Here is a 25,797-nt window from a genome sequence, read left to right on the forward strand (position 1 = left end):
GACCTAAGTACATCGTGTACATACCACAATTAGGAAAGTAGCACTGGGTATTATTGATAATTTGTTGATTTTATATTTCACTACCCTGGGAGTACAATTTTATGCATTATTTTTATCTGGCATAGGTATTAAATTTTAAAATGGTCATTAAAATTAATTATATGAAATCATACCAGAATATTACTACTTGTTACAACAAAATATGCAATATGATATTTGACACGACAATGACAAATGACTGATATGTTATTCATTTTAAAAAATAATTTAGAATTAAAATTTAATAGTCACGTGAAACATATTTAGTAGTAACGGATAGTTTAAAAAAACAATCTGATACATAATGAAATCGCATGCAATATACGTCCTATAGAACAAAACAGCGTAGATCTACAACTACTAACATCAAGTACCTGTAGATTTTAGACTAGAATGTGGACCTTATGGCCAAATCGGTATCCCATAATCTAATAGGCCTATTATTACGCGGAACAAATAATCTTAAAAAAGGTAACATCGATGGAATCTTTACAAACGGATATAACACTTATAATTTTAATAAGAACAAAACAGCCAAAATACACTTGCCCTTAAGGATCAATAATTGTTTGGCACTAAGACACCCCTTTATTAATTTCCACAGAATGCATGCATAATATCAATTTACTAACGATGTAAGACAGATAGCAACTTCCTAAATAATTGTCCTGAACGGTATCATAACGATGCAGAAACTATACATACTGTTTCTTTACCAACGTACGACAACGTACTTGCAATTCCCCTGGTGTTGCGGGTGCTCATGGGCGGCGGTAATCACTTACCATCAGGTGAGCCGCATGCTCGTTTGTCCCCTGTGTTATAAAAAAAAAAACCAAGTTCCTATAATTTAATAAGTCCGTGATATGAATCGAATTTACAGTTTCTGTACCGAAACTATACATATCTCGTCAACAAACCAAGAAGTAGCCTAACAATCCAAAATACAAATGTTTAGGAGACATCAGCATGAATTTGGCTCTGATAAAATGTAACAAAGTATATAATGGAAGGTACCCTTTATTAAAATACTTTGTTCATTATATATTTATTACACCATTGTTTTAAACAACTAAAGTATATAATAATATAAATAAGTAATAAGCCAAATGATATATTATGTAGCTATATTATCTAACATCTTTTACTACACTTCCATCATAAGACTTTATTATATTACTATCTATGGTAGTTATGTAATTTAGCGGCGAACAGTTGCATCTCAGTGGTAATTTTAACAATAATTTTTGGTTGTTGATTTTTTAAATTTAAACTAACGAGAATATTAAAATCTTTGATTATAGAACATAATTAGAGTTACATGTTTAGGAAGACACATAAATTTCTTATCTATGTAAGCTCGACCAATAATGATGCTTAAAATATAACAAAATATTTCTGGATGAATAAAATTCGTAAGATCATTTAATTAAAATAGTAAATATTTAGATCTAACATTCTTGCTTGGTAAGATAATATTGGAAATTGTCTACTTATATATATATATATATATAGAACTTTCAACCAAAAGTTCTTTTGTTATTTAATTTTTCTCAACACCTTTTTAATCACATTTAATTCATAAAAATGACTGTTTTTTATGTGAGCGACATATAACATTCATTTGGTATTACTGTAATATATTTTTAGTACGGCATCTATGATCTAGTTATTTGGTTCCATTTAACATTCACTATGAAAATATACACATTTAAATCTATATTGTCATCTATTTACAATTACATATATTTACACAGCTATGATAATATCTTATATTTTAATTTAGCTGAATATGAATTTAATACGGTGTTAACTAGGTGGGTAAAATACAAGAAACAAAATTTTTAATACAATTATTTGATAATTTCCAAATGGATAACGATATTATATTAATTTTAAGAACTCTGCATTTTGTTACTGTTCTGGACACTCCTGGACATTGTTACCACCATAATGGTCAACACTAGAGTTTTCAAAGTTACAACATGCACGGTTAAAAAAATAGAATTCAAAATGGCGGCTCATCACTTGATGGTTGGCAGAAAAATAATTATTTTCATACAATGTAAAGCATGAATGATCTGAAAATAATAACTTGTTAGACCGTATATTTGAATATACAGCGAAGGTACAAACGGCAGGTGATTGGAGATGGCACCATTTGCAATACTACTCATTACTTTTCTTCTGGTATGTAAATAGGTACAAAATGTATCAACGCCTGCTGGTAGTGTTTCAACCTACGGGTATATTTTAGGCCTTTTGTGGAGATTGTTAAAAACCATGTCATTATATATACCAATGGTGTAAGTAGGTAAGTATTGCAGAAATTGAAGTATTAATAATGCGTTTAAATCATATAAATTTAAACACCTAAATGGTATTAATCTTAAATAAATAGTTACTCTAAATATTCTATAAAAAATGGCCGGAACGATTTAAAAAAGAAGAGTTGGGAAGTTCTGAGTGTGCAAAGTATGTAATGTACGTAATGAAATTGTAAATGATAATTATTCGTAAATTTGTCTTAGAAAATCCAGACTATAGCGTATATTTTTACCATCGTGGTGTTTAAAACAAAATAGTGCAGGTTAATTGCTAAATTAGTCTGCACTATTTTGTTTTAAAAGCGCTATTTTCTGTTACGAAGAGTTGAGTATGATAGATGTGAAATATGTGAAAGTACAGTACATACATAGATAGTAGGTCTTTAATTAACATATTGGATACAAAATTATACTTCAGAAGACGTAGTCGTACATCTAGTAATAATTTAAAAGTATTATAAGACTTAAAAAAAAAATAGGATTATCTCTAACTATCTACTTATTTGAACAGACAAGATTTATAATAATATCAAGAATTTTACAAGTTTAGTTTATTCGTAAGTTTCTGACCACAAGTCGAATTAATGCTTTCTACTTTTTTTTAGTAAAGATTTCGAATAGGATTCTACGTACAGATAATTTTTTTTATATAAAGTACGAGATTTTTATTATCTACACACTTGGAAAGTGATACATATGAGAAATACTAATGAAGAAGAGTATTTTTATATTAGAATTAGTCTTTTTAAATACCCAATTTTATACTTTCTACTTGAAAAAAAATTAGATCAGCTATATTCTGTTTTGCTAAGAAATTCTTTTTTAATTTGTATATGCAATTCTATATATAAAATTAGCTAATAATAAACTTAGAACTAGATGTTCACTGAAGCAGGAAGCTGGTGAACTAGTTGGATGTGGTAGGTTGATGTTATTATCTACGCGTGCAGCCCTAATGATAAGGCAATTTACGTAAATTTCATATCTATCTACAAATTCTATCGCTCATATACACTCTTTATGTGGCTAATTCGTATTAAATCATATTACAAATACACTAACTAATCGACTTTTGTCACACGGTATTTTTCGGTACTGCGACACGAAGCAAATTATTTATTTTTATAATCTGGCGTACATACATAGGGTCCGATTTCCAATCAAGTAAAAGACCGAAGCGCTAATATTTACTTTATAATAAAAGACAAACCCGCTCATAAATTTTAATTGTCATTTTGCACCAGTATGTCACCATGTAACACTTGTTGGAGCTCTTATTTAAATAGATGTAAGTATTGCACCTGAATCGCCATTCAATATTACAAATCCGACCTTGACCTTGAAAACACGATGAAAATCCGTTATTAGTAATTATTTTCAAGGTTTTGCGGTAATGTAAAGTATATTAGAACTGGCAATTTCTAAAAATTACGGAGCGCAGCGTGGTACCGGGCGCGCGCCGTCCGCAGGCCGTCAGAAGTTGCTGTCAAAAACACCCATAGATCTAGAGATTTCTTCATCGCGCAAACAGCAGTCGAGGAACTCGTCTAGCGTTAGGACACCATCTCGGTTGAGGTCCATTTTCTGAAATAACAATCAATTGAGGGGTATTAGATACAATAAGTAACAGATTTGAATTAAAAGACCTTTGACAAAGATTTCAAAGGTCATTAAATATAAGTAGATAGATGGACTGAATATTTTACGCCTTAGCTGAATATCGTGTATTATTATTATTTAGTAACATGCCTCATATCTAAGGGATCACCTCGTCCGCCGTCAAAAAAATACAAATTTTAATGGAAGCGAAGTGTAGTAGCGCTGCGCCGTATTTTTGCATCTACGCAACGAATAAAACGTTTATAGAAACTGGCTCTGTTCGAATCGGGTACAAACCTGGCCTTTTCCTAAATGGCAGTAATAGTATTTGTTTGGGTTTCGAGTAGATAAATGTTTTCTATATGTGTTATACAGGTGACGAGGAAGTAGGTACTGTTATAATGATAAATACTGTTATTATATTTTAATACTTTTATTGTAGCAGAAGACATGACATTGTACAAGCAAGACATTTTCTAATAATCTCTGTTCAGTGTTGCCATACTAATCTATATAATTCTAACACTTGTTACATCCCCCTTCCTTCACAATAAATGAACTTAATAAACATGATCTTTTAAATAACTTGGAGGTTTTACTATTCTACCTGACCTAGTGGTAAAGTAATGATTTTCATTATTGTGACTTTCAGTTTGAACTTGTAACTCAATATTATTATCTTTAATTACAGTTTGCTCTTTATCATCACAATCTTTACTTTGACCACTATCACAATCTACATCTATTTTCCTTTCTTTTTTAATAATAAGCTTAGACTGATCTTTACAATTATGCAAATACTTTCTATTTCTATCTAGCATTTGTCCATTTTCACACATTACTTTATATGAATTAGGTCTATAATCTTTTCTAATTATTTCAGCATATGTAAAAGGCTTTTTATCACATTCTAATATAACTTTTTGCCCAATGTTCAATTCTGGTAACTTTTTAGTGTTTTTATCAAAATATTTTTTCTGTCTAAAACTGTTTTTGTACAATTTAGTCTGTATTCTTATATTATCTTTACTTGGACATGAATATTGTGGTAATAAACCTTGAACATTTCTATTCATTAACAATTCAGAAGGAGTTTTATTCTCCATTTCTACTTTAGGAGTATTTCTGTACTCTAATAATGCTAAATACTTGTCTTTATTTTCATAATCAGCTTTTTTAAACAAATTTTTAACCGTTTGCACATATCTCTCAGCAAGACCATTTGACTGAGGAAATGTAGGACTACTAGTTCTGTGAGTAAAATTCCAATTTTTTGTAAATTCTCTAAACTTTTGATTACAAAAATTAGTACCATTATCCGAATATAAAATATCAGGAATACCAAATCTAGCAAATACTGATTTAAATGCAGCAATTGTTACTTCTGCAGATAAATTACTTAAACTTATAATTTCAAAGTATTTACTGTAATGATCTACAATAATTAGAAATGGCTTTTCCTTATAATAAAAAACATCACTTCCTAAAACTGACCATGGCTTATGAGGCATGTCTCTTATGGTCATAGGTTCTTTACTATTACGTTTTTTAAATCTACAACATGTATTACAATTCTGTACCTTATTTTCTATCTCTTTATTCATATGAGGCCAAAATATACATGATCTAGCTCTAGCCTTGCATTTTTCAATACCTAAATGATTGTAGTGTAACTGTTCAAGCATATTTTGTCTCATTGACATTGGTATTACTACACAGTTATTTTTAAATATTAAATCATCATATACAAAAAGTTCTTCTTTGAATGTACAATAATCTCTCAAACTGTCTGGTACTTTCTCTATATTATCTGGCCATCCTTCTATAATATATTTTTTTAATAAATTAAATTCCCTGTCATTTTCTGTTTCTTTCTTAATTTCTTCTAATCTACAAGATTTAACTGGAATATTTTCTATAATCATACCTACCTGTGCCTCTATTTCTTTTTCCTTAATACATCCTATTTTATTTGTATCAAATATCTGTATATACTTATTTATTATATCATGACACTGCATATTTTTATTACATATTACTTGCCTCAGATTTTTACGTTCAAACAGTTTTAAATGTTCCATAGTATTCCAACCTAATATTGGTGTACAATTTGCTTTTACTACTTGAAATCTCAAATTAACTTGCCTATTATTGATCAGTTTACATCTCAAGTCTATAAAACCTAAACTATTAATTTGTGACCCGTCATAATTATGTAACTTAATATTACTACTTTTAATCATTGTATTACAACCTAACTGCTTAATAATTTTCAATGGTATCACATTACAATCAGATCCTGTATCTAACTTAAAGTCAATAATTTTGCTTCCTACTTGAAGAGACTCAAATAAATCACTTTTATTTATTGTTCCGACCTCTATAGAACTAATCACAATGTCAGATAATACGGATTCATTTATCACTTGCACTTTATTTTTATTTTTACACACTCGCGCGAAATGACCACGACGTCCACACTTTCTACACTGTAGATTGTATGCTGGACATTTATAACCATGACTATAACCACACTTATAACACAAACTATTTTTCTTACTTGCATTATGTATTGATACCTCAGATTGTCTACCTTGTGCTGTTTGACTTTTTCCCTTTGTCTGGCTCTTGTTGTACTCATACTTACTGCTTTTCTTTATTTCTGCTACCTCTATTTTCTCTTTTTCAAACTTCTGCATCTGTATACAAGTTATTTCGAACGTTTTACATATTTGTATACATTTATTTAGATCAAGACCATGCTCTTTTAATAATCTTTCACGTAGGCTCTTTTCTCTTATTCCTCGAATAATCTGGTCCCTTATTAAACTGTCTCTCAGTGACTCGAAATTACAATCATTGCTCAATATACGTAATTCTGTTACGTAATCGTCGATACTTTCGTCTTCCTTCATAACTCTACTGAAGAAAATATGTCTATTCATAGACTCATTTTTCTGTGGTATGAAATAATTATCAAATTTCTTTATTAGGTCATCGAACTTTGTAGAAGAGGTTAAATCAAAAGTATTATATATTTGTATTACCTCGTCACCTATTGTGTGAAGAAATAATGCTATTTGTCCCTCATCATCCAATTTTACATCAGCTCCTGACGCTTTCACATATAACTGATATCTTTGCTTAAATCTTTTGTAATTTTCGGCAATGTCGCCGGTAAACGACAATGATGGCGGCGGCTTCAACATATCCATATTTTTTGGTTTATTTACTCAATATCACTTATTTATTATCACTTCTTTCAGTTTAAATTATCGACTGCGCCATGTTATAATGATAAATACTGTTATTATATTTTAATACTTTTATTGTAGCAGAAGACATGACATTGTACAAGCAAGACATTTTCTAATAATCTCTGTTCAGTGTTGCCATACTAATCTATATAATTCTAACACTTGTTACAGGTACCTACTGGAAATTATCTATATCAGCCATTGCAAATGAGAATAGCAACTATACGTTAATAATATCAATTTCAGGATAATTTTGCTGTATTTATTAGATAGGTATTTATTGTTTATTGCTATAAGAATAAATAATTTCTGTTTGTAATTTCAAATTGACAGCTTTTCACTAAATACATTTATGAAGTAGTACCTATATAGTACTTAGATAAAAAAATATATTAAAAAATCTGTCTGTTTGTTCTTGCTAATCTCTGAAACAGCTGGACCGATTTTGACTTTGATTTGATTCACATTCGCTATAAGGAGTAGGTAACTTAGGATACTCTTATTTTAGAATTTTTAATATAATAAAATACAAGCTTATTTCACGCGAACGAAACCGCGAGAAATAACTAGTTATTGTATAATCACGTGTTGAGGAGATAGTCGTGTAGGTACTTACGAGTATATTATCTACTTAGGTATTTATTAATACGCTTATATTTACCTGAAATAGCCTCTCAACTTTATCACGTACGACTTCATCGTCGACTATTGGTTCCACGATCTTGCCCATGAGGTCGTATATAGCGCCCACTATTTCCGTCATTTCCTCTTTCGTGATACAGCCGTCCCCGTTTATGTCGTACAGGGAGAAAGTCCACCGAAGTTTCTCTTCTAATGTTCCTCTCGATAGGATTGATAAACCGGTAACAAACTCCTGTAAACGAATACAAGTTGTAAAATTCCAAGTGCAGTGGGATTGTTAGTCACTGGAACTGGATTTTGTAATGGATGATAATGTAATGGTGCTCCTGTGTGCTAACGGTTTTCGTTGGCGAGTCAACAATGGAGGACTCTGAGAAGAGTAAGAGGTCAGGTTAATTAGTCCATCCTGGCAAATTCATTAGGAATTTATCACGATGGTTTCCAGGGGGAACCGCGTCGAAGTCAACAAAAAATGGTACAACAATGGGTATATTGTTATTAGTCCACATTATTAACAATCCCCTTCCCCTCCATGGAGATTGGTTATTAGTAGCCCTCTAGCTACCACAGGGTAACTATCTTATATTAATATTCATCCTATTCTTCACCATTGGAGGACAGGACGCTTACGTATACCATGGTGTGTCGGACACCATTGCATAAGTAACAAAATTTGCTAATGAGAGTGAAATAAATCAATACCGTTATATTATATCGTAATTCCACGATATGATAATCATGGAATTACAATATAATTTAACACCGAAGTTCTTTTTTCAGTGATATTCATTAGTAGTTGCTTTTGTAAACAATGTGGATATCACCTTAGTTTAACGATAATCAGAATCCGGACATAATATATTTATTATTACTTTGGCTAGGTACCCACTCTATATTTATGTACATCAATCATTCATCCGCGCCTTAGATTATATTAGCCTATATTATTATTGTTGACCTACCTCAAAACTTAACAAGCCACTTCTATCTTGGTCCAACGTGTTGAAAACGTAGTGTGCATATTGGGCGGTATTTGCTGAGAAGAAGAAAACATTACTCTTAGTAACGTACAATTATAAAAAACACATTCAGGTACAATCGGTACCTTCCCATAGTGTAGTTTAGATTAGTCGACGGAATGCAGGCCTTTTAAACCAAACACGGGAAGGTAGCCGACAGACTGAAGATAGCCGACTTGGTTGATTAATTTTGTAATAACCGTCAGCTAGTAGAACACGTAGTCTATTTATTTTCATAATGAGATGCCTACTTAATTCGGTTTATACATATTGGTTCATAGGCCTACAAGTAAAAGTAAACCCATCTAGGGCTGCCAGATCGCTAAAACTAATAGCCGGACAGATCAGTCAGTTTGGTTGGACACCCTACATTGAGAATTGTCTCAGCATCAATAGGTATGACCAAAAAATTTTATGTTAAATCAAGCTTTTTTTTTATTATTACCATAAATGTGGTAAATTCGAATGAAATATGAACAAAATTTAATGCCAAATCAGTCTAAATACTTTTTTAAACAGTCCATCATATAATCGGCTACCGTACGGCGCTCGCTCATTTCCGATGTATAAAAAGCCATCACTACCCGGACACTGATCATTTTGGCCAGACACGTAAAGTAAAAAGCCTATATCCGATATTATCCTGATGCCTAAGCAACGCTTTCCCCAACTGATGCCACGAATTAAAAAAAAATCTTAAATCAACTTTATACATATGTAGGTATATTTATAATTGAAATGTTTATGAAACTGTTATCTGATCCGGTAGATATGTATTTGAAATAGTTGTGCAAGTAGGTACTTGCTATACCTACTAAAACGCTATGACGTAAGCGCTATTTATAATGAAGTAGGTATATGAAGGCGAAATGAAACAAATGTAGGTAGTTTTTTAATAGTATTGTATAAATATGTGTTATATTGTCTAATAATGATAGAATTTATATTACTGTATGTAGAGTTGATCATAAAATAATAATGGAAAGCTGTTTTTATTCAATAGATTTATGTAGTAGTAAAGTATTTAGCCTTCGATTGATTCAGGTATAATAGAGAATGTTATGTACCATAAGTTGTTCACGGACATAACATAGTATGATATATATACTATCTACTATTGATATTTATTTACTTCCTCGAGATGTATATTGCAATTGTCAATTTTTATATTGATTGGACCTAAATCCTATAAATAATGTCACAATATATTACTAATTTCTATACTATGTTATGTATAATCGTGTTTACATTTTATTGTAGAAATTCTTAAAATAAAACAATTATAATATTATCATTACATTTATTTGATATTAAATCAGTTGCTATTACAGACCTTGATAACTGAAATGGACCATGAGTCCAATAAATTATAGTTACCACAGAAATGAAAAAATATCTTAATTAAGCCAGAGTTTAAAAATACTGGCTGATTCTGTAAAATGTCAACTAATTATCACAATGGAATATTTTCTCCAAAGTTACTAAGACATTTGGTTTTCCTCAAATTTCTTAATTACAATGAAATTTTCAGTTTATACAAAATTCAGGGTTTATTTCTGCAGATAATATATATTCTGAAAATTTCATTAACATCCGTTCAATACAAATGTTGTTATTATAATTAACTTAATGTTAAAGTTTTGAGATGGGCACACCACAGTGGTCTTCACATTGGGATCGGACAGTTCCTTAAAAAATAAAGTTACACTAGAGGCGCTCCACCCGTCTGCTGCTGATAAACTTCTATTGTATCTCCCTCTTCCATCTCCAGTGACGTGGGTGTGTCATTCTCATTGATAGGCTGGCCATCAAACCTGAACCGGACCACTTGCATTGATAGACCCTGCAAGTAAACAAGAATTATTACAGTTTTTACATATTACAGTAATTATTACATAATACTAATACTTATTACATAATACTAATACTTATTACAAAATGCTAATACAATAATATACAAATAAACTTTAAAGAAATAACTGTTGATTATAAAACTATTTGTATTCCACTATGTTCATTTTTAGTGATTTACAGCAATCCCCTAAAATTAATTTGTTTAGGTATTGGAGGCATTTTCAAATGTTATTAAAATATATAAATGGATAGATAAATAATAAAATTGAATAGTGTAAGAGATAAGAACAAAGATAATATGTTAATTATTACCTACACAAAACATACAGTAAATATATTTTATCTACTTATATGTATGGTTCCTTTATTTTTTAATAAAGCTCCTAAAAATTTTTATATATAAGAGGAAACCTCTGTTTACTATAAATGATAGTATTTTGTTAATTTTCCATCCTTGTTGCTTGTAATATCCAGAAACGCATCATTTAGTTAAAAAAATTTTGGAAATATACAAACATTGAAAACATAGGTCATGTGTACATTGTTCAATGCAATAACATACTGGCTAAAATTAGTCTGCAAAACATCAAAAATCAAAAGGCAGTGTACTAAGCTTTTGTTTTTGCTTTCATTTCTGTTTTACATGGCATTGAATGTTAGAGGTATCTATCTATATGCACTAATAAGTTCTTAGTAGTACATTGTTAAATTTAAAAATAGTATTTGTTGTATTATAAGTGTTTAATTCAGAACTAAAATAAGTGTATCTAAAAGTGTAAAAATTATGTGAATTTGAAAAATTACTAATATAACTTCTCCATAACTATTTTGATTATTATTTCATGCTAAGAAAATCATAATCAATAGCACATTTTATAATCGAACATATCATTTAAACATTTTCATTAATTTAATATATAACAATGTTGTATATATATAGCACAATATGTAGATCTCTGTAGCAGAAGTGCTATTTTAAAAGATATTAAAAAGAATAATATATAACAAGGTAAAATGCACATATACCCTGGAAACAATGGAGTGGTATTACCTATTGGATAAATCAATTGCTATGGACAAAATACACAAAGTTATTTAAAGTATGAAGCAGTTCAATAGAAGATAATAGTAGTCATTTTGTGATTTAAAACCACTGACAAAGATAAAAGTAATATGATGCATGTTTATAGCGAGTGATTATGGATGTAGTACTACTACAGTATCTTAAAACAAATTTGTATAACTGTAATTAAAAATAAGTTCTGACTTGTTAAATTCAGATATCAGTGGAATGGAGTTTGTAAATTTGGAAAGATGCTATTGTGTATTTAACTAATTCTCTGTTATTGTTACGAATTTTGCATGCGATTAATAGTTGAAAAGCATACTTACTGCTCTGTCACAGTAGGCATTCATCAGCTTCCTGAGAGGTGTGTGTTTCTTAATTTTGAACTGGACAATAGCATTATCTTGACCTAATACTTTCAAGTTGATGTGTTCACTTTCTCCCTGTAATAAAGTGAGTATAACGTAAAACACTAAGCATCAAAAAATATAAACACATTTCAAACATGTATTCGCAGAAATAACCACATTTTATATAGAACGCCATGTCGGTAGAACTATTTGTTTGTAACTCTGACAATACATATATTTACGTACCTTTTTCTCATCAGACATTTTGAGATTAATGTATTTTTGTAAACTAACAACACAAATACACAAACGTTTAGGATAATATAAACTTAATTACACAAAAGATACACTAATGACACATTCGTGATCCGGTGGCGTGGTAATGGCGTCCGATCGCGGCTTGGAAGGAAAGAGTTCAATGTTGCCAACTGATGCGCAGAATAACGGCGCAAATGGCGCGCTTCGGCGCATAACGATTCGGACGTTTACTGTGTGTTTGTGGGGATAGATAGCTTTATTATTAAATATAAGGTATAATTGCTCTTCCAAGAATTTTCTTTAAAAAAAATTTCTCGCCGTTATACATATAAAGTATTGTAAGAATAAAATAGTCAATTGAACAATCTTTGAATTACATGATAACTTTAAAAAACATATATGTACATTTTATACTTTATAAATACAATACAATATACAATGTGGGTACTTGTATACATATTTTGTATTTAATGTAATCAATTTTTTTTATTATATTTATGTCTATAACGTAACTAGAAAAACAACAGAATTATTTAGGCGATTATAGTAAAGTGGTATATAATGGTCTATTTTTACAAGATTAATTTATGGAAATATTAGACAGTTTAGAATGTACATTTGTAGAGTAAGTTATACTGTAAGATCATAAAGATTATGATTTTCATGTAAAACTTTAAATCTATATCCGCTGTTACCAACTCCAAAAATATACTGTTAGCGTCAGCAAATCAAATATCGATATCGATAATATACCGGATACGCTTAGTGTTGTTAGTAACATATCGATATTGATATGTTTCTTTTTACGCAGAATTGAATTTTTTTCTAATTGTATACTAATTTTCTAGGTCCGAAATTAAATTAATTTACACAATATACATATATTTAATTTAATTAAATTGGTAAATGAAAGTAATATAGTGCGAAATGTTATTGGATTACTTTTTAAATGTTTATTACGGTCTTCTCTACAGTTATAGAATTATAATAGGGTTAGCGGCACGGCGTTCTGATGGGGTTGACACTTAGCAGTTATTGATTTAACGGTTTCTAGTATCCGAAGTAGGGGTTTGATATTATTAATAGAGATTGTTGATTAATAACACCTTACACCTGTTGTTTTTTAAACCAAATTAAAAACAACTATATACATATATCACTTTAGTATACTCGACGAATTGCCGTATATGTGGGGTTACTCATAAGATATGGAATTATCAGGCAATTTAGTGATTTAGTCAAAAGCAAATTAGCAGTAGAGATTAGTTCGAAAACATTTCCCAATAAATATGTGTCCTCCAAAAAAAAATTAAGAAAAGTGCCACATTTACGTCGTTTTTATTAAATTGCCAAGTGAACTTCTGGCGCAGTATGACCTAATGGACCAACAGTTTGATGGATTATTGTTCTGCAAATCTGACATATTTATAGAAGTAGTTGTAGCGACTAACTACCAGAACAGTTAGGATTTATATTTTGTTTTGTCCACTGTACATCTTTGAAGTGCTCCTTTTTGTATTTAAGAAATAGTTACTATTATTCCCTTCCGGTGTCGTCTTATAATGTGTCTAGTATTTGAATACAATTGTGAAATTCTGATATTTTCACATAATTAATTAAATAGTATACTTTGTTAAATAATGTAATGTTCTATGTGGCCTGTAACCCGCCGATTAATTTCACAGAGTTATCTCTGACAATCACTGTTATAATTATGGGCAACGAAACTGCGTTGTCTGGAAATAAATGACGCTGTATATATATTTTTCTCGCAAGTGAACTTTATGGCCGATGGTTGTTTGTTTTCACGCGGGTGTAGCCAATGATATTACGGGATGTGCCGTGAATTTTAGATTTGTGGCCAGCATGTCGCGTTGCGATAAACTCTCATAGCCAGTTGCAAATAATCGGTATCTGAATTTGACTCCTATAAATTGGACTTAATTAAATTTAGTCAACATGTTACAGTGGTATGTTATTTATTGTTTATGAATTCAATTATCCTTATTTAGATAGGTATGGTAGCAGTTTCTCTTAACTGATGATGTTGATCAAATTGGACAGTTTGTTTCACAAATAGAAATAAATCAGCTTAGAACATTGTTCTGTCGGTATATTAAATTATATATAGTTTTTATATCCAATAAAAGCTACTTGTAGATGAAGTGTGGAAATAAATTATATTTATTCGTTTATATATATTTGTAGAAAAGTCTTATAATCGTATACCTATGTTTTTTAATGTTTCAGATATATGTAGACATGTATATACCAACTGATTAAAGTGATTTGAAAAAAATCACTGTGTTCCACATTTTATTTGTCGTGTCTTCATTAACGTTTCTTTTTGTACCTTTTATTTACATTTATGAAGTTATTTATCTAATATAACAGACTCTTTTAGTTCTTTTTAAGTACCTACATTATATAGGTCTTTTAGGATAAGAATGCAGTAAAGTAAAAAAAAACAATAAATATATTAGACCTACCATTGTATACTTATAAATAAATGGCGTTGAAATAATTATAGGTATTTTTTTCAACCTTACAGATGATAAAATTGTAACGATGTGTGATTAGAAAAACATAAATATATAGGACAATAGTCATGGACGTTTATTAACACAGTTAATATGAACTGTGAAGGTATTAGTGACTGACTGTCTCAGAATTTAGAATAAGAATTCTCTATGCGCAAAAATATAAATAACTGTCCAAAATTATAAATAAATATTAACAAAACATACATGATAATAAATTCCAATGGAATATCTTTTTCCTAAATCCAGATTTTGGGACTTATTTGGAACGCAGAAAAATATGTTTTACTGTAATACAGACAGCAAAGTTCACACGGCCTACTACGGTCTGCTGGACAATTTGAACGAATGTAAGTGTTCCAACACCAGTATTCACACCCGAGACCACTCAACTTGATGGGATTATATGATTATGTGATGCGTTTTTCATGTCCCCATTTTATTCTTTTAGTACGGTCCGTATCTTTTATTAACATTCCTCGCGTATATTATATTGGCCTTACCTTGTTTTAAGGGATATTTGGGAAAGGAAAATTTGTATCAATTTCAAAGGTCTACTCAAAATTACACAATATTAATGGTATGTATTACATTTTATTACTAATAATAATGAATAAGACTCGGACGTTTTGCAGAACTGAGTCAGCCGCTAATTAGAAAAATATTATATTGGTCCATAATTCAAAATATATTTATTCATGTAGGTCCATTACAGACTCTTATGATATGTCAAATCTACCATCAGTTCGGAATGATTTCGCGATGAGAAGAACTGACAAGCAACTATTTTAAATAACTATATATATATATATAAATATGTTGCCCAAAGAGGTGTTTATATATTTGTAGGCTAAAATCCATTTAAGTAATTCGTATACTATATATATACACATTACTTATATACCTATAATAGCAGGCTCGTGATGCAAATTATTTAAAAACCCTTGAGTATTTTGTATTATTTTTAAGTTTGACATTTGAGTGAGCGTTAGCGTTTGCCACAAAAGAAAATAATCTCATTCTAACACTGAGTTCATTCAGTCTGCAATATCTCGGTCTCTCGCTTTGGAAAGAAATGAGGTAAATTTACATTCAAAGTACTTGTTTCCTTATTAATTTTTTGTTTTTTTATTTTTTCTTAGAGCTCTTGAGTTAACCGAGTAGGTACCTATAAATAATATATACAAATAGGTACATGTATGTATTTATTATTTAACGTTCTTTAAAAAGTGGGTGTTTTAAAGATCCCCTTATACTTACATAAAGTTGTGATTCATGAATGGATTTAGGTATGTTTGATGTGAAATATATGCTATATTTTTATATAATTTTACTTGATTTAACATTTATATGGATGGGATCTTTTAGGGATCGCATATATACAAAAATACAAATACTACATAAACGATACGAGATATTATAAAGTATATCTAAGGTTAAAATATAGGTAAATGATTACTTCTGCCTTTTAATGTGAATGATATAAAATCCGCTAACATCGAAGTGCATAAGGGTTCATTCAATCCACATAATACAAGAGATTGTAAAACAGTTTTCATTGTATTCTATATATATTCTCATAATGAAAATGAAATGAAATGAAATTTATTTTTATTTGCGTATTATACAGTTAGATATTATTATCAGGTAATAATAATCTGTTTTCAAATTTTGTATATTAGAATAATTTAGAATATTATAATTTAAAATTAATGTTTTTCATTCTAATTATATAGTAATAAAAAAAAAAAAAGTCAACAATCATCACATAAATGATAAAACCAGTAATATAATAATTTATGATGAATTTTTTTTTAAATGGGAATTGCTCTTTGGTACCAATATTTTATTTCTTCTCTCTGAGACAGTCTTTTATTACATGTGTTTTTTGGATGGTTTCTGCAGATATCAAATAAGTTTCTTTGTAATATCATTCCAATTTTATAATTTTCTTGTTGTATCAAAGACAATTATATACATTGTTAATTAAATAGGTATTGTAGATTATAAAATTATAGTACAATGGGACTCATTTCGACAACCAAAAACCAAATTTCCAAGTAACGTTTATTCACAGAAATAGCAATATAATTTATTATTATTCCAATCAAAATTAATTATCAAAAAATGTGATGGAAACAGAACAAATAGTTGATGAACAGAATGTAAATGAATGAAATAATGAAGTAAAATTTTGTGACGTAAGAATTTCTAATAAGTAAAACTTTTAGAATTGATTGTTCGGGTGTTATTAATTAAACGTATCCATCAATTTCCTAAGATTAAACCTTAGCCTTGATGTCCGGTTCGTCGATTTTATTACGGCAATAATGACACAGCGATAGTTCGATTTTTACCTTCGTTGAACAATATAGATACACAATAAAAATGTTAATGTGGATACCTTTTAAGTATCGAAGGAACTTTCAAGTACCTAAGGCAAATATGTTTCGAAGCTTATACACAAATATTGCTGTATTTGTAACATTAGTTAAAAAATCTATTATTTAGTATCTACTTGATTTATTACATGATATTTCAATTTTAATTTACCGTAGCTATTGAAAGCCAATTTTGGCAAATGTTAATTTAATTTTATGTACAAAATTTGTTTAATAGTATCTACTACGGTACTAAAGCGGTGCTGAAGGAACGCTGGGAAAAGGGCAAGAGAGCACGACACAGCGTACAGCGTGGACAGCCAAGCACACTGAGACGGTCGTGTTTAAACAGCAAAATTTATTGTATTAAAAAATAAACATGTAACTTTATTATTATTATAACATAATACAGATTAAAATATAAGCCAGGGAATATTAAACTTAAAATCATGTGACATATCAAAACCTACAACTTACCTTAAATTTTCTTAAATTGCGGTTCAGCTGAAGTCTTCGGGAAAGGTAAATAAAACTTCATTATTTTTCATAACTTTATTTATTCTGTCGGTGGATATCCACTCTGTCTTTACTTTTTATTTTAAACACAATTTTAATTTTATTTATTTATACCACGTAGGTGTTATATATGTTATATGTTATTATAGGTGTGAAAAATAGTCTAATAGATTTTACTAGCATAAGGAATTAACTGTACTTTTTGCGAAAAAATAATTACCTAAAATAAGTGAATTATGTTAGGAACTGTTGTCATTCTTTAAAAATATTTCAATAGATATATTAACTCGAGGAGGTCTTGTTTATTTAATTTATTGGATAAAGTTTAGAAATTGATATATTACTTACCACTTTAGTCACTAACACTGCTATAATAATAAGGTTTACTATCAAATCACTCAATATCAATTTTATTCCATAATTGATGGGCGATACAAAAAGCCTTTGCAAATCAATTAGTAATTAGAAGACTTATTTAACTCAGTCTAATCGGCAGAAGTCGAGGAGATCAGGAAGCCGTTTAAGGAACGGCCTCTTAATGCTTAATCTATTTAGGTTTGCAGAGAATTTGCTTATCTATGGATTAATTATTGAAAGTCACAATCCAGTGTACAACTGGAGACTAAATGGCTTTAGTGAAACGTTTCTTACACGGCTTGGTAGGACAAATTGACAGGTCTCCCTGACTTAATTTTGTTTATTGTCTTTCCATAGACATTAAGAAGATAAGGCCTCGTGTATTATAATTCCTGAGAACTTAATTTGTTATGTCTCTGTATCTCGTAATTTCACAGAATAACATGCAAGTAATTTAAACATTTCTTGCGTGGTATTTATTCTGTGGCAGAAACTACACTGTACATAGGTACAGAGCTCGATTTGTATACATACCTCCTTGTGGGAAGAACTGTGAGTATATAATTTTGAAGGTGTCTTCTCGCACTACTCCTGTTGGGCATTCGGCCTTGAAGCCACGATATAGTCTCTTCAGCTCGGGTTCTGTAAATCGCGTCGCTCGACGGAGCGCCGCTATTGAGTCCGGCCGATACCGAGGAAGCTGTTCACCCAACTCCTCTAGTTCGGAATCTGAAAATAAAAAAAAATCTGATTAGAATGATTCACATTATATTGTTACTATCATCATTACATATTATAAAATAAAGTCGCTGTCGCTGTCTGTCCCTATGTATGCTTAAATCTTTAAAACTACGCAACGGATTTTGAAGCGGTTTTTTAAATAGATAGAGTGATTCTAGAGGAAGTGAGAAGCCGAGGCGAGTAGCTAGTATATAAGGGCAATATAAGGGTGCTATCTTGCTAGCTAGCTGTTTATATAATTAGAATGGTAAATAAACAGATGATAACATTCATTATTTTTTCCTTTTATTTTGTCAATATATGATCACGAGTGAGAGAAGGCTGGTTCTTAATGCATCTGAATTTATTTGTGTTTATTAAATAACATATATTATATTATATTATAAACGATTTACCTACTGCATTATAGTTGTCATACATATTTCGTAACGGTTGATTAGACTTTATTGGAATAAATTCTTGACGTATTTCCCACATATGATGTCAATGAAGTCGATACTGACTTCCTTGACATATTGGATGTACATACACGTAGATTATTGTATCATGGAGTTCGTAAAAGGCTAACACGGGGATATGTCTATGTGATAAATCTAGATTTTTACGTTTGGATCGGAGCCACGGCGGTGTAAGTGCATTTCGTAGTGCAAGTAAGCTCATGTCGTATATCCTCGTATATATCTGTCAGCTGTCAATACTCGTATTAGAGATGTGTAGTCTAAATCTTTTGATGTATTTAGAATATAGATAGATAAAAAAAGAAATATTAATGGTCGACTAGTAGTTGACATTTAACTAATTATATAATTGTTTGATTTTATACGTTATTAAAGTTCTATTATCAAAGACTTATCAATGGAGTTATTTGGGTGTATTAATCGCAATTATTATAAAATAATAATAGGGCTTTACCCTCCTATTTTTATTATTGTGTCTAAAGTTTAACTGTACCAAATTTCATACTTTACCGTTTGCATAATTTTTGTAAAAAGTTATTATGAACATTTTTACAGCAAATAATGATGAATATGGGTACCTATTGTTATGGGCATATTGTTGTTACAATGAAATCTCGGTGTCACATATCTATGGCTAGTATTCGTATATATGACACCGAGATTTCATTGAGACAGCAATGTAGGTATCTATGGTATATTCATCATTATTTGCTGTAATAGTATCTCTATTAGCATTGCTGCATTGTCGTTTTTAGCACGACTAGCTTTTATCAAGTATAACAATAGCATACCTTTTTCAACCAATAAAAGGAAAGGTTCTCAATTTCACGACATTTTATTGTGTATTATGTCATCTAGTTGTTGACGATTTTTAATCGAAAGGATTTGTTCTCTTTTTGCTATCTTATATCTGGGGTAACAGCTGTGAAGGAACCTTATTATTATTAGTTTAAACTTTATGAAAATAATATCGTACATAGTTAAATAATAAGTACTTAAATAACATAATATTTAATTATAAGTAGCTCTAGTTAAATTTGTAAGTAGCCCTAGTTATATCTTTCCAAAATTATCACTGATCGGCAATAAATTGTAAGTTCGAAACTTTGTCTCTTCTTCGTGGATGACAATATTACAGCCAGGAAGCAAGCAATTACAAAGTGGACGAGATGAAAGCTTCTCTGTCCTTACGATTTCGTGCTTTATCGATGAAAAGCTAAAACTCGGAACAATGAGGGGTAGACAAAGTATTATGTGGCCGTTGGTGATTAACATCTGATTTTGTCATCTAAATTCGTTATCCAAGGTTAGTTGAATTTTACAAAATCTTCACCTATTTGAAGGTCTTATATTTGTAAACAGATTCTAACTACAATATTTTAATTAGATATGTTAGATTATTATTATATATCTTTTCATTAGTAACGATATGAACAATCTCCGAAAAAACCGTTGGCCTAGGGGAGCGGGACATATTTATTACACAATGTAACCTATCCTAATAAGTGGGTGTATACTAGTGTATAGTAAAACATGGAACAGAATTTTGTATATATTATTTATTGCACACACTGCGATCTTATATCTTAAAGAAGTTACTTCTAGACACGTTTACATTTTGTAGTATAAAAATAGCGTGTAAACTTTGATAACTTTTTTATATTGCAATGCATATTATATACATATTTCAAAGTATTTTTTCAATAATAAACTGTAAAGATTTTTCTGTGAACCTTTCCTTTCTTACACTACAGAGTAATATAAAAAAAAACATAACGACATTACTATATTCTGGAATACTGAATTGATGGACATTAGGGGTATACTTAGTCATATAATTAAATACACGCTGACAGACGATGATGACGGAGTCTTAAGATTACAAAACACATTTCCTAAAAGCTTATTCCGTTACTCTTGTTTAATATAACTTCAATTTTCTCACTGCTTTTACCAAGGTTCCACTAGGGAATTTTGACTGGAAAGTTTTGTTTTATTTAAGTTACAAAATACGAGATTTCGGACTTGAATGCTTTAATCTACTTAATTAAATGACTTAAAAAAATTCATTCTTTCGTTTTAACGATGTTTCTTAATGCTAGTTGGTTGTAACCTCTGAAACTAAATTAAAGCGCTGGATGTGTATTTTTTTAGTTTATGATATTAGAATGGTGAATCGTTAATAAGTAAGTTAATAAGTAAGGCGTACACTGGCGGAGGGTATCAGTGGAGTATAATAAAATGGGAATGTTAGTGAACCCATCGTGGCGAATTCACCAGTAATTAACTACGATTATTTTCAGGGGCACGTAGCATCCTCGTGATTGGGTATATTGCAGCACTGGCTACTGCTATTCACACCAGTAGTAAAGACATATTCAAGTTTTGACATAAGTTAACTGTTTCCATGCCACAGATTGGGTGTTGCGTACCCAAAGTATCAGGTCTATTCAGTTTGGGACTAGACTGCACTGTATGATTTGTTTGAGTGTTTGTTTATTATATCTATTGCTATGCTGGTCAGACGGCTTGGTTCTAGGTTTTATTTTACGTCTCTTGCAGTATTACACTGGTTTATTACACTGTTATTGTGTATTCTTACTACGCGACTACACTTGAGTACTGCGTTACAATATAATAAATCCTTAGTGGGGGCACTATGCCTCCATATATGTAGTGGATATTAATGATACACTGTATTAGAAAAAGTTGTATATTATTACTATTACAGTAATGCAGGCTTTGTCAGCAGACTGGGGAAGTCGGAAAAGTAATATATCTGTAGGATTAATATTGATATAAATCCAGAGTTAGTCATGTTATGCCAGAGAGGTTTTTGTGGAGATTTTTCATAAAGCGACGAGTGATCCAGACGTTGAAATACCTCGGGTTTTACTCTGGAACGTGACTATGTGTATATGAGTAATTAGGCGCCATTAGGGGGAAAAAATGGATGCATGTTATCTGTGATGCGGCTTACAAAATAAGATTTTTTAGACAACCTTTATTAAAATGTTGTCCACTAGTGCTATGATTAAATGTCGTTTTTTGGAATGCTCAATTAAATTCTGTTTCGGGAAATTGTTTTGCCAACTTTATGTTAATTAATTTATTATTAACTAGTTGTTACCCGCGACTTCTCTCGCGTGTTTTTAATTTTTTTCATTAAAACAAAATTTATTATTCTAAAATGTTATAGGCTACTTAAAAGTAGTATAAGTTACTCCTTATAACATTAGCTATCTATCTGCGAGTGAAAGTCCCGTCATAATTGGCGAAACAGCTCAGTAATACAATTTTTTTTTATTATATATCTAATATATATTATATACTTTTATAGATAAACCAGCATTGGTGGTAATTAAATTACAAGTGACTCAATTTGCTCATCACGGGAGTGATAATACAATTTCTAACGGATGTGGATTTCAGCGATATTAGATACGTAAGTTACAATCTATGTGTTAACCATATCGTCAACAGATAAGTATGCCCATGAGAATAGACAAGAAATTATTCATAAACTGTCATCTGCCTTTACAGTTGTGATGGTACAATTTTTTATTATTACTACATAGTAAAATAAAATAATACCTAATCCATATTAATATTATACCTGGTCATCAGTGTGATACCTGTTTATGACTGAAACGGCTATTATTGAAACGGCTTTACAGATCTTAAGAATATTTTTTTAACAGTAGGTTGTATCACGAGGACAAATATAAACTATCTATTATCTCAAAAAAGCACAGGTAGTCGCGTGTTAGTTATAAAATATATAAATTTTAAGTAATCCAAGTATCTACTAATTTTTAAATTAAACTGTACACGTTAACGTATTTTGTATATCGGGAACTCAATAAAAATAAAACGTGGTAAGATACCGTGATTCTTACTAATTATATGTATAAACAATATTAAGTTCTGTAATCCTAGTTGGAAGGATTGAAAACTTTGCCGAATAATGCCACATTACAATGGAATCACTTAATTAAGTTTTAGATTTTGTAGGTTTAGTATCATCCAGATTTTGATATTATAACTGTTATTTTAGTTTCATTAACTCTTTGGTCTCTTATACTAATTAAGGTTTACTTTTGTTATTGTTTTATACTACTATGATGGCAAACAAGCATGCATACATCTGAATATCATTAAAATGAATATGAAGTAAAAAAAATACTCCGTTATCTAATGGGAAGTTAAGTAAATTTAAGTCGTTTTTGATAGAAATGACAAAATAACTATTGATGAAAATATCGTAAAACACAAAAAATAAAGTATCAATTTGTATTTTATTATTTTCTGATGTCTATAACAATCAATGTTCATACTGTTATCAGATTTTCTTCAGGTTATCTCGATTATATTGCAACTTGTAAGAGATTGCTTCCAGCGATAAAAGTTACTTCTGTACAGCACATCCTTAGATCCTTTGAATGTTCTTCTGATACTATTTTTCGTAATAAAGAGTTATATAAACTTAACTTTTGTATCCCGTGTTTTCCTTTCAAATATAATAGCTATCTACTATTTGAGCTCTGAAAATATTGACAAGGCACTGTTTACGTTGGATATATTATTATTAAGAGTAAATAATAACAACCGCGAAAATCTGCAAGTTTCATAGGCTAGCGTGGGTAGAAACGCACGTCTCGAATCGTTCACGCCTGTTTTCACCCACACTGAGTGTCAAACGGTTGATATTCATGGCTGCGGTTGTCACGCCACACACGTGCCTCGCTTCCAATAATCCACTAGGGCACAGACTGTCACTCTATATTATATTATGTGGCTTTATGTGAATGAGGCTTATGATAACGGCTAAATTTCTTACGTGATCCTTTAGGCGTAATTTTATAGCATCATAACGATATTACTCGCGTTATATGAACACTCTGGATAAGTGTCAGATATTTGAATATTACCAAATGTCTTGGGTATGTACCATTTCATTGTACTATTAGCAATTTATTTTTATATTTCATTCAAATCGACATAGATGGCACTTGACTGAAACGATTACTGTGGTTTCTGTATGTCTACAATACACTAGATTTGAATTTAAAAAGTGTAAACCTCGATATGAGAAAAAATTACTTTGATTTTGATTCTTGTGTTCCTGCTTCTTCTAATATGGTCACGATCAAGACCTAAGTTGTTTATTTGTAGTATAATACATTAAAATAATATGTAATATATATTACATATAGTTTTCTTTTTATTATTAAAAACAACAATGACTGACAATTAGAATTGTGTGACTGTGTGCTAAAAAGCAGGATAGCACATTGTTCCGTATATGATACAATAAATTACTATGTTAATTACTAGTGATGTTATGAATGAGTATAAAATATTAATCTATTTGTTTTATTACATAAGTAACTATTTGTAACATATATATAATTATTATTAACTATTATTATGTTCAACAAAGAAATTAATTTCAACATTAAACATTACCAGTTATTATGATCTACATTTCCCGTTTTAATTTAATGTCCTTTGGGATCTTTCTACTTTTAGCTGGGATTATTATAAGTAAAATTAAATTTTGTTGACCTACGTATATGTCCTTAGAGGGTGAACTGGGAATATTAACTAATTTAAAATATAAAAGTGACCCTTGTGCATTAATTTCTAATTTCAATCGGATACCATCAAAACTTTTAATTTGTACCTTGAAACATTTATTCCTAGAACTTTTTTAACTGAATAAGAAAAAGCCTTTTTTAAATTCGATTTTGTAGATTTATATGACTATATTTATCAATTGAAATATAGAATAGATTGATTTCATTTGGTAATTTATTATCGTAATTAATTACAATTAACTCCGACATCAGTCACAATTTCAGCTAATTTATTATCAAAGTCGCAACTAAACTAAAATTTCACTACAGTGTGGAAAACTTGCGCCACAAACTTCGAATTTTTTATCTCGTATAGTGGACAAACAAGTATATGCTCATAATTCTGTGAAGTCAGAGAGAAGACTGGAACTGTAAAACCTTATATCTTTTTTTCCGGGAAAACTCATCCTATATGTTAACAATTTTTCTAGAATCTATTCTGTGCATGAAATATGTAAAAATAAGTGAAAATTTAAGGATAATTACTTTTTTAATTTTTGTATGTTGATTAGAGTGAATATGAGGACTACCTCAAATTTCTTCATAATCTTCATTTGTATAATTACAATATTCAGTGCAAATAAAATAATTTCATTTCATTCATAATTTTTGCGTACAGTGAAACCAGCAAGGTCAGAGCTTCGTTTGAAGATATCCCTATTTTTTATTTTATAGTCCCTTGGGTAACCACAGGAGCGTTCAAAACGTATTTGCCTCAGGGTACGCCATAAATTACTCGTTATCAGTTCTAATT

General features: G+C 30.1%; 2 protein-coding genes across 2 annotated transcripts in view; both read right to left on the reverse strand.

The window, feature by feature from the left end:
• Positions 1-2,867: 2,867 nt before the first annotated feature.
• Positions 2,868-25,797, reverse strand: part of LOC131844996 (Kv channel-interacting protein 4-like) — a 110,437-nt gene continuing 87,507 nt past the window's right edge. Inside the window, exons 4-7 of the mRNA XM_059194005.1 lie at positions 18,740-18,934; positions 8,827-8,900; positions 7,884-8,096; positions 2,868-3,950 (exon numbers count right to left, since the gene is read on the reverse strand). Of these exons, the coding sequence (XP_059049988.1) occupies positions 3,840-3,950; positions 7,884-8,096; positions 8,827-8,900; positions 18,740-18,934 (593 nt within the window). The 3' untranslated portion in view covers positions 2,868-3,839. The remainder of the gene's footprint in view (positions 3,951-7,883; positions 8,097-8,826; positions 8,901-18,739; positions 18,935-25,797) is intronic.
• Positions 10,164-12,573, reverse strand: LOC131844969 (small ubiquitin-related modifier 3). Its single transcript, XM_059193966.1, has 3 exons — positions 12,400-12,573; positions 12,130-12,246; positions 10,164-10,726 (listed from the first exon to the last, which is right to left on the reverse strand). Exons 1-3 carry the CDS (start codon positions 12,415-12,417, stop codon positions 10,586-10,588), a joined length of 276 nt encoding a protein of 91 aa, XP_059049949.1. The 5' UTR covers positions 12,418-12,573; the 3' UTR covers positions 10,164-10,585.

This window comes from Achroia grisella, unplaced genomic scaffold (genome assembly GCF_030625045.1).
Source record: "Achroia grisella isolate CSIRO2021 unplaced genomic scaffold, CSIRO_AGI_Agris_v1 utg445, whole genome shotgun sequence".
NCBI classification, from domain to species: Eukaryota; Metazoa; Arthropoda; class Insecta; order Lepidoptera; family Pyralidae; genus Achroia; species Achroia grisella.